The sequence below is a fragment of the Stegastes partitus genome, unplaced genomic scaffold (assembly GCF_000690725.1).
Source record: "Stegastes partitus isolate 25-593 unplaced genomic scaffold, Stegastes_partitus-1.0.2 Scaffold1385, whole genome shotgun sequence".
Lineage (NCBI taxonomy): Eukaryota > Metazoa > Chordata > Actinopteri > Pomacentridae > Stegastes > Stegastes partitus.
Window position 1 is genome coordinate 70,404 of NW_007579116.1, and position 10,877 is coordinate 81,280.

Sequence of the window (10,877 nt, forward strand, 5' to 3'; positions counted from 1 at the left end):
TACTGGAATTTATAAGTTGGCTGCTCTTAGTAGTAGGCGGTTATTAAGAAGTACAACTAAGGACTGAAATAAGAAACCAAGCAGCAGGAAGCTAGACTTCAGTATTGAATGTAAACGTGCTGTACATGTGTGTGTGCGTTGGGGGGGTTGAGTGTGGGGGCTGTGATGTTATCAAGGCTTCCAGTGTGGATGTGAATGAAGCTGCGGTCACAGTGCGCAGCTTCTCCGGTAAACTGATCCCAGAGCAGCGCGCTGATGCTCAGAGCACAATGAGAGTCGGTGGATCGGTGAGTCCGCACAGCGTCGACATCTGACCGCAGTGAGATCAGAGGAGCGGTCACATCGCATCTGGTACAGGACACGCTGGATGTTAGTTTGAGCTTCTCTGGACTGCAGTAAGTTGAATGCTTCTTTATAGACGTTCACTTTATCCCGCGATATCGCGATATGTCGTCGATCTGTTGACTTGAACCGACTTCATTGTCAATTTGGCAAAAAACAAAAAAATAATATACCGAATATATAAACGGACAAATTGCGCCACATGCTTTTAAAAAAGAAAAATCTGACCTAAAAATGTAAAATAATAAAAATCGTCTATTACTAATTATGTAATGTATCTGACTTAAGTTTATTTTAATTACTACAATATTATATACAGCAATTAACAAACGTGTGTACACTTGTGCAATATTAATAAAAGGTCAAATTATTCAAGATTTTATCACATTATAAAAATTGCATTACTCCTAAATCAACCATACTTTGTTATAAAAATTAGATTTGCCATATTAATAATACATGGCTGATATAGAAACTCTGTAACAAAATACTGTACATCTGTCATTCCTTGGAGTCAAATATTTTACTTTCTCAATACTTTGTCCACCTTTATTACAAATCAATCCTCAGCATACAGGACACCAAGGTGGCACAAATGTTTGTTCTGTCTTTTTTGGAGACAGAGTCTTCTCTGGCTTATATTGCTTTAGTTTCTCTTCAAAACACTCCACAGGTGCTTCACTGGAATCACACCAGGGGACATGCTTGCTACAGGTCATAGCTTTTACTTTTATTTTCTATAGAAACTCTCATGTAATTTTGTGCCTTGGATGATTGTCATGCTGGATTATTCGTCTACTGCTGAGTTTCTGCAGATGGGAGTCATCTTGTCAGACTGTTTTTGGTATATCCACAGGCCTTTATGGTACCATCTAGAAATATCATCAGAATCTTAGGCTACTCAGCTACTCAGTGGCAGTTGTCGAGGGTCTTTCAAGGAAATCCAGAAAAGGACGCCACAGTTTATACAAGTTGTTTTCTGAACCTTGAATTGTATACCTGATCTTTTTCAAATCCATACGGGACATTACATCTTTGAACCATTAGGAATGTGAAGGGGATGAGGAGTCCCTCCACTTGAGCAAAACAGCTCGTCTGGCCAATAAAAATGAAAATTTCAAGACTTTTAACATAGAGTTTGGCAAGTTAAGGTCTGGGTCACTTCAAAAATAGCACAGAGTGGATCTGGTTTAATAGAAATATACTCACTTCTGATGGATACTGAAGTAGTTTGATTTACCTAAATTAAAAATAAGTGTTATTGCCCTGCAAGATTGTACATGGAAGACCCAACAAACCCAAAGATTCTATTTAAGCAAACGCATCATTGACTGTGGAGCGGAAGAACTCCTATTTAACTTTTGGTTTAAGGTGTGAATGGTAAGGATGATTTAAGTGGCCTTACAGGCAAAAAGCTGAGTTAACATATTGCTTATGCATTGTACCAAGCTTTAAAAGCAAAAAGTAAAACTTTAAACTAAATTCTATATTTCATTGGTAACCAGTGCAAATGAGCCATGAAAGGCAGAGCTGGCAGCTGCATTCTGAAATATCTTTATTCAGGTAAGTTTGGACGGTGTCAGCTTCATATACAGGGAGTTACAGTAGTACAGCCAAGAGCTACTAAATGCATGCATCACTGTTAACAGCTCCTTGTAAGCTACACTCAGTTTGATTCAGTTTATAAATGCATGTAATGCAATAGTCTATAGAAAATAATATACATCTTTACAATTTCCAAGCACAAATATTTTGTTTTCTGTTGTCAGATGTCACACTTGGTGTTTGTCATGTGTGTTATTGAAGGCTGCATTAATGTCACAACACAATTGAGATGCTTAGATGTTTGCAAAGAATTTTCAATGCAGGTATGTTTAAAAACAGTTTGATTTCAGGTCACATAATAATAATAGCACATATTGTCATAATAGCACATGATCGTTTTGAGATTCTAGAGATTCTTCGTTTCTAGATTTATTTAAAGGGATTAAATATGTAAAATGAGACTTCTTTAAAAAAAAAAAAAAAAAAAACATCTATTGAGTATTCTGAAAATTACTTCAAGAGCCAAATTCTGAAATACATGTACACAAACTATTGGTGTTAACTGTGTAAATACCTACTAGAAAGTTTAAAAATGATAAATATTCCTGGAAAGATACTGTCACAATATTCACTTTGCTTCCATGCCTTATAGGCTACTTTTCAGTACAACACAGTTCCAAAATTACTTGTGTTATCTTTCTACAAACCTGTATTGGATAAGAGTATGGTTTACAGGTGTAGGTTTTAAAATTGCTGGCAATAGACTGTTGTTTTGTTAGATATATTATGTACGGAAATGTATATTCCTGTCCTGCTTAAATAAAGCTTTTTTTGAACATGCTCGTATGTCATTCAGCATGTGATGGACTATGGCTTGTCGCTGCTCCTCCAGTAGGTGTCTGCATGGAGAGGCAGGTGGTGCATCGGGCCAAGGAGGCCTTCCTGAGCGGCAGAACTCGGCCTGTGGAGTTCAGACTGCAGCAGCTTCATGCCCTGCAGAGGATGATCACTGAGAAAGAGACAGAGATCTGCACTGCTCTGAAACAGGACATCAACAGGGTGAGCAGACACACAGGAGACTTGTGAAGAAAAGATCTTTATCTTCTTGCTTGCCTGACTGACAGTGTGCTGGGTTTCCCACAGAGCCAGTACGACACGCCGCTCCTGGAGCTGATCGGCATTGAGAACGAGATCAAGCTGGCTATAGATAAGCTGGCAGAGTGGGCAGCTCCTCGGTCGGTGGAGAGGAGCCTGTTCACGCTAAGAGATGAGGTTTACATCCAGCCGGAGCCTCTGGGAGTGGTGCTCATCATCGGGGCCTGGAACTACCCCTGGGCTGTCACCCTGCAGCCGCTGGTTGGAGCTATTGCTGCAGGTAAGGAGCTTTTCTGCCTCCAGTCGCTCAATAACTGCTTATAGTTGGTGGTTTAGTCGAGTGGACCCCTGATAGCAGTGATACTGAAAGTCTGAACTGAACACACCTGACCTTTGCTCAGGCTGAAGAGTAGAGCGGCTAAACTGGGGATTCTGTGAGGTTCATGTATAAATCAATCCATCCATTATCTATAGAACAGATATACATAATCCTCTTTATCCCTTGTAGGGTGAAGGCAGGGTACATCCGGACAGAACACCAGTCTATCACAGGGCCACACTTAGAGACAGACGACCAAACACACTCACATTCAATTTAGAATCACCAATTAACCTCAACATGTTTTTGGACTGTGGGATAAAGCTGGAGAACCCGATGAGAACCCACGCAGACACAGGGAGAACATTCAAACTCCACACAGAAAGACCCCAGGCGCATAATCAAACCCAGGACCTTCTCACTGTGTCGCTCTCATGTATTAATGAAAAAGTGCAATTGTCACATGCTACCATGTGCAACAACACGAACAATGGATGCCAGAAAAGTCATTTATTCACAGTCAGTACGTAAGAAGGACCTTTACAAATGCTTTTTTTGGGGGGGATTTTTTTTTTTGTAGGAATTTGATACCTTTATTGAATCCTTTTTTTCATATTAAAACATCTCAAATCTATATTTTTTGAGAGTGAACAGTGTTTATTTAATGTAGTTGGTTAACTATCTAACAACAGAAGATCAATTTTTATACCTCATAACCTTTTTTATGCACATGTAAAATGTATAAGTAGCCTTAAAAAGAAATTTGATTTGATTTGTTGGTTCTAAGTGTTGCTTCTGCTGCCGAAAGGTTCCTGTTGTCTACGTTTATAACACTTGGGAAAATTCAAACTTTATATCAAACCATTTAAAATAACGTGTGATTTATATTGACACAAGTGTCAGTTGAATAAGAGATGATTATAGCATGTTATGCCATTTTAAAACATTTTTGAGTAAGTAATGTAATACATATACCTTGTATTTAGGGTATAATGGGCACATTTTGAGACAACAGCTCTGTCCTATGAAGGCAAAATGCAGTAACTACTTTCTTAATGTCCTTCTCCGGTTGTTGATTAAATCCCTAAAAACTCATCTCTGTGTATCAAAATTATATGTTTGGATTTTTTATACATATTTTTTAAAATATGAAAATAACTTCCTAACTAAAATAGATCATCTGTAACTTAACACAACCGCTTTCTCTAACATGCAGATCTATGAAGTCCCTACTTCATTCTCCACCCACCCACTCCCACTCCCTGCAGCTCAGCACACCAGCTCTCTCAAACACTGTGAAACTACTCTGTGCTTCACGGTGATTATATATACAAATAATTACACAACATTACAACAATATTACAACGATTCTAAATAATAATGACACAGAAAGTTCCAGCCTGCAAGCTGGCAGGATTTGTTCTTTAAGTTTGTTACATATGAAACACTGGAAGTCTGAATGTGTGTTGTTGAGGCTGTCATCACTACACTGCAGTTTCAAGCTCAGCCATGGTGCTGACTGCTTACTTCACTCATGAGGGTTCAGGTTAGGACATGTAAAAGCACATAAATAATATATTTACATGTTAAGGTTAAAAACTTTGATTTAAACCTCAATGTTCAGATTTTTATGTCTTCTTATTAAGCTGATTTTAGTGGTTAACAAAAAAGCACAAGGATATATGAACACCGAGCGAAACAGATCTCTGGGCGTTTTTTAAATCACATTTGGCAAAAGCTGGAAGAACACATTCAGCGTTTTTCAGACTCATTCAGACTTCACAGACTTACAGCTCACCATCATGCCTTGAAACTTTTTTTTCACCTCTGCTTCTGCAGTCACCATTCCCTGCCTTTGTAGGCTTATAAAAATATCAGCTAATTTACATCTTATATTTTGCGGCACAGTGTTGAGAAAAATATCAAGACAAGTATCGTGCTGCTCTGCGGGTCGGACCTCACTTGACTTCCCTCCCATCTCTGCATTCTCACCCTCCTACTTGTCAGCTGTGCGTCACTCAGTGATCTCATCCCATTCACAGAAACCCGTGTTCTCTCTCTGTAGGCAATGCAGCTGTGGTGAAGCCGTCAGAGCTCAGCGAGTACTCGTCCCTCCTCCTCCGGGCGCTGCTGCCTCGCTATCTTGACAAGGTCTGAACACCAGCTGCTATTGTTGTTGGAATAGTGTTGGGCAGAGCAGCCTTCACGTTAAAGCCTCATACCAAGACAATACACGACATGTTTCTGAGCCCAGTGCCAAGTGGTCACTTCATGATGGGACTCCATCATGACTCATGTGTTTACATCATCCTCAGCTCGCCTCATTTTCAACTATGCTTGATATTTTTGACCCCGTAGTTCTTGTAGACAATAAATAAAAAATAATAAATCTTTGCTGTGTTTTTTTTTTTTTTTCCAGGATCTGTACCCAGTGGTGACGGGTGGAGTGTCAGAGACCCAGGAGCTGCTGCGGCTCAGGTTTGACCACATCTTCTACACAGGCAGCAGCACAACGGGCAAAGTTGTGATGGAAGCTGCAGCTCGCCACCTCACCCCAGTGACGCTGGAGCTGGGAGGGAAGAGCCCCTGCTACATCGACAAGGACTGTGATGTCCGGATCGCCTGCCGGTAACTTGCTCGTCAACATCACCAGCAGTCATACTCAGAGCTCAACACTGACATAAACTCAAATACAGGCCTCAAGCTGCTGAAAGGTGATGTGTGGAGGTTCAGGAACCAAAAAGGGCAAAGATGCAACAGATTTAACGGCTGTACCTATTAAAGTGGATGCCTCAGTGGAACCCGTTATCACTGAACTGCACATGACGGAAAGTTTTTAAGAAATACTGAAGCAATGATTTGTTGGACGTTATTTTATTTTGGTTCATTTAAGTTGCAACTTTTCAAAGACTGTGCTGATGTTTTGCAGCCATTAAGTACAAAATCATTTTAAGTCATTTTCCCTATCAGAAGGCATCAACGTCCATTTATTTCAGTGTGCTATGATAAAAACAGTGCTTAGGAGACTTAAAACCAGCTTAAGAATGTGTTGCCATTACTTTTGTCAGACAGAAGGCCCTTGAACATTAACCTTTGTTGCAACCTAATCCTGCCGATTTTCAGGTGTCAGCGTAACATTAAATGCCATAAAATACAAAGACCATTCCTCGTTAACGTGACCATGACCATGATGACACTGTAATGAGTTACTCTATATAAAAATAGCTCTCTCTGCAAGTGTACTTTCATAGTGTGTAGAGAACTACATAGGAACCAGGGACTAGTTGGAAGTTAGAAAAGTTCACTGAGAAATTTGGAAAAAAAGATGGAAACAATGCAAATAGATTCACATTTATGTTTATATGACACTAATCAGCCTGAATAAGAGCCTATATTGTGAATGACATCAGCCCATTCTGAATCACACTGGAAAACTGGACAGTGTTTGAAAGTTTCTAAAACCATTTCAAGATACAAATACCACAGAAACAATCGTCACTTGTGTTGCAGTAAGAGAGCATACACAGCAAAACTGAATTCACACCTTTTATGTAGTCGATAGTGACACATATTTCTGGACTCAAAGTCAGGGTTTTCACCACTAGAGTCCACTGAAGAAAATGTTTCTAAGCTCCAAGTTATTGTTTTGAAAATGGAAGTGAATGTTAAGGTGTTAATGAGTTAAGAGGGCAGTTGGTGGCACTGTTGCCTCACAGCAAGAAGGTCGCCGGTTCACGTCCCAGTAGGGACACCGGAATCTTTCTGCGTGGAGTTTGAATGTTCTCCCCATGCAGCGTGGGTTCTCTCCGGGTTCTCCAGCTTCCTCCCACACAGTCCAAAAACATGTTGAGGTTAATTGGTGATTCTAAATTGTCTGTAGGTGTGAATGTGAGTGTGCTTGGTTGTCTGTCTCTAAGTGTGGCCCTGCGATAGACTGGTGACCTGTCCAGGGTGTCGCCTGCCTTCACCCTGAGTCAGCTGGGATAGGCTCCAGCCCCCCGTGACCCTAGTGAGGATTAAGCGGCGTATAGATAATGGATGGATGGATGGATGAGTTAAAAGACGCAAACTGTTAGTATGATCTTTCACCTCACCATGCAATAGTGCATTCTTTTTGTCTACACATGCACAGATGTACCTGAATGTGACTTCTTTAAAGCCCTAAAACACGGAAACATTCACATTGTTTACTGGTTAAAGTGTAAATGAACCGTGTATATTTGTGCTCCTCTGCCTGGTTTGTGTGCAGTCGTGTCACGTGGGGAAAGTTTGTCAACTGCGGCCAGACGTGCATCGCTCCAGACTACATCCTGTGTGAGCCCTGCATCCAGGGCCGGGTGGTGGAGTGCATCCGACAAACTCTACTGGTAATTTTTAACCGTACTCTAACCTGACAGCTTGCATGCTGGTGAAACTGCAGTGTGGCGCTTTATCAAGACCTTCTTGATCCATCGCAGGAATTTTATGGTGCCGATCCAAAATGCTCACCTGACTATGGCCGAATCATCAACCAGCGACACTTCAACAGAATCATGGGTCTGATGGAGGGCTACACTCCTGTAGTGGGAGGACAGAGTGACTCCTCACAGCGCTACATTGGTGGGAAGATACATTTTTAATGCCTTGTTCGTGTGGATTAGACAAACTTGTATATATTTCTGTCTAAATGAGCGCTGATGTTGTAATTGAAGCCCCAACAGTGCTGAAGGACGTCCCCCCCCAGTCCAGGCTGATGCAGGAGGAGATCTTCGGCCCTCTGCTGCCCATAGTTACCGTCAGTGATATGGATGATGCCATCAACTTCATCAATGAGAGAGAGAAGCCGCTGGCTCTCTACATCTTCTGCACCGACAAGAAGGTGAGATGCAGCAGGGAGGAGAAATCCTACAGCGGGTTTTAATCTTTTCAGCTGCTTTTCATGAACTGTCTTTCTGTCCATTCTTCTCCTTCTGTCTCTTAAAGGCAAGCAAAAGGATGATTGAGGAGACGACGAGTGGAGGAGTGACAGTCAACGATGTCATGATGCACTACACAGTCAGCTCTCTGCCGTTTGGTGGTGTTGGTAAGAAAAACTCAAAGTGTGTTATTATGTGCATGTTAATTTAAGTAAACTTCATTATGAGAGAATTGCATGAGCTAGATTTTCATTTAAAAATACAAACACATAGATATGTTATACACAGAAAAAGTGGAAAAACTGCTCTCAACTGAAAAAAACAGAATGAATTGTCTGCAGTGCAAAAGCAGCCCAGTGTTTGTGAAGCTGGACATCCGACGTCTCACGTATTGTTTATATAAAGCTCTTAAACGTGTTCTTTATTTGCCTAATAAGTGTTAAACAGTAAAGTATGATGTAGTGTTTAGTGCACACAACCACATCTTATGGATTTGTGTCACATCTCATGAGCTTCATGTGAACTGAATTGTACATGAGAGCTGGTAGAGCAGGCGCCTGGTTCTGCTTTGTTTTTCCACTGCGTTCACACACGGAGAAACAGTCTCTGTTTAGTAGTGCTAAGTTCCCATTTTGGAAAAGGCCTGAAGCACTACAGTGCTGAAGCAGCTGGACACATTTTTAATGACCAAATTAAACGCTACAGTGTCAGATGGGCTCACAAATCCACATTTCCTTCAAGATAAAAGCCCTTCTCTTCCTGCTTTCTTTTTGTATGAAAGATCATGCTAGGCTGCAAGGTGGCGCAGTTGGTAGCACTGTTGCCCCGCAGCAAGAAAGTTGCCGGTTCGCGTCCCGGTATCTTTCTGCGTGGAGTTTGCATGTTCTCCCCGTGCAGCGTGGGTTCTCTCTGGGTTCTCCGGCTTCCTCCCACACAGTCCAAAAACATGTTGAGGTTAATTGATGATTCTAAATTGTCCGTAGGTGTGAATGTGAGTGTGCTTGGTTGTCTGTCTCTAAGTGTAGCCCTGCGATAGACTGGTGACCTGTCCAGGGTGTCACCTGCCTTCACCCTGAGTCGGCTGGGATAGGCTCCAGCCCCCCCGCGACCCTAATGAGGATTAAGCGGTGTATAGATAATGGATCACGCATTCTCCAGGTTGGATGTTCACGTGAAAAGTACTCTTTCTGGACTCATGACTGTGCACCTGTGTGTCGCCCCTCCAGGACAGAGTGGTATGGGCCGCTACCACGGCAAACACACCTTTGACCAGCTGAGTCACCAGAGAGCCTGCCTGGTCCGCAAGCTGGGCATGGAGAGTGTTAACCTGGCCCGGTACCCTCCTCAGGACCGCCGGCGGGCGCGCAGGGTGCGGATGGCCCTCAAGTCACCTCTGATTGACATGTCCAAGAGGACGCTGATCTGGGCCATCGCCGCCACCGTCATCGGCTTTGGCCTGTTCGTCACTCTGCTGGTCATCCTGCTCATAGCTGCAGGCCTCAACTGCACCTGCTGGTACTGGAGGGGCTTTTATAACTACTTCTAGAGACACCCCAGCTCCAAATAAACAGAAGTGCCTGCTGCAGTTAGTTCTATGTTCAAAATACACATTGCGTCTTGTTTTATAATCAGATATAAAGTAAAAAAAAAAAAGAAAGATATAACCTTCTAAACTAACTTGTATTTGCTGTGTGTCTGTTTGGAATCAAATGTATTCAGCAAATAAGCAAACAAGGTTTAACACTGTATGAACAGTTCTGTCCTTTATTCTTTTCTTCTTTTTTTTATTATTAGAGAATAACATTCACTTTTTGAGGATGTATTATAAATGCAGAAACCAGAGCTGACTTACAGGACTGTGCAGATAAAATATGTATTTTGCTTGTTTTGTCCAAAATTAAAAGACTTGTTCATATATGATCATATTCTGTTTTATTTTGCCTTTTTTTTTTCTTTAAAAATAGTTTTTTGGAGGGAAATTTTAAGCCTTTATTGGATGATTGCAGTTCGGCTAGCTGGGTAACAAACCAGAGAGCTCAGGGTATATCTATGCACATACAGTTCAGCTGTCAGGTCCACACAGTCTGTTCCCATTGTGACCTCCAGAGGACACTGTCTGCACTTCATTCACTGTGAGAAGTGATCATATCATAAACTGAAGAGATGATACGCTTAGTGTCAGTACCAAACATAGCAGTGTTAAAGCTGTTCGAGCATCTGTGCACAAATTGGCAGACAGCAGTATGCAAGAGGGTAGAGGGAGGTTCTTTGCATTAATATATACTCATTTTATAGTTTATTAGGCCTGTTAACCTAAAAGTGATGCAGACTTTAACAATTCCAGCACAGACTGAACACTATAACCTTCATGAAGCGAGGATTTATTGCAGGACTGTTGCATTAGGCTGTCCAGGGTTTACTTACAGGAGGTTTACCTACTAAAGTTCATACAGTGTTTGCTCTGTTGGAATGCGTGTGACCAGCGACATACATAGAAGACACCACCCCAAAGATCAAACTTATGAAACCAAGTATGGTGATCAATTTCAATGCTCAAAGAAATTAAGGGAACACTACATTCTTACATCATTTTGTTGACAATGACTTACACAGTGTATATCAATGATTGGACAGTGGTAAACAAAACGATTAACCCACTGAGGGGGGTTTCACAATAACTT

The 10,877-nt window shown here is 41.5% G+C and overlaps 1 protein-coding gene across 2 annotated transcripts; it reads left to right on the forward strand.

Annotated features, from left to right (window-relative positions):
* Nucleotides 1–35: 35 nt before the first annotated feature.
* Nucleotides 36–10,121, forward strand: LOC103370203 (aldehyde dehydrogenase, dimeric NADP-preferring-like). Of its 2 annotated transcripts, none has more exons than XM_008299170.1 (10): nucleotides 36–395; nucleotides 2,780–2,946; nucleotides 3,031–3,262; nucleotides 5,367–5,452; nucleotides 5,721–5,929; nucleotides 7,551–7,668; nucleotides 7,759–7,900; nucleotides 7,993–8,159; nucleotides 8,264–8,363; nucleotides 9,423–10,121. In XM_008299170.1, exons 2-10 carry the CDS (start codon nucleotides 2,791–2,793, stop codon nucleotides 9,740–9,742), a joined length of 1,530 nt encoding a protein of 509 aa, XP_008297392.1. In that variant the 5' UTR covers nucleotides 36–395; nucleotides 2,780–2,790; the 3' UTR covers nucleotides 9,743–10,121. The 2 variants fall into 2 exon arrangements, with proteins under 2 accessions (XP_008297392.1, XP_008297393.1); XM_008299171.1 differs by having other exon boundaries at nucleotides 2,783–2,946.
* The last annotated feature ends 756 nt before the right edge of the window (nucleotides 10,122–10,877 follow it).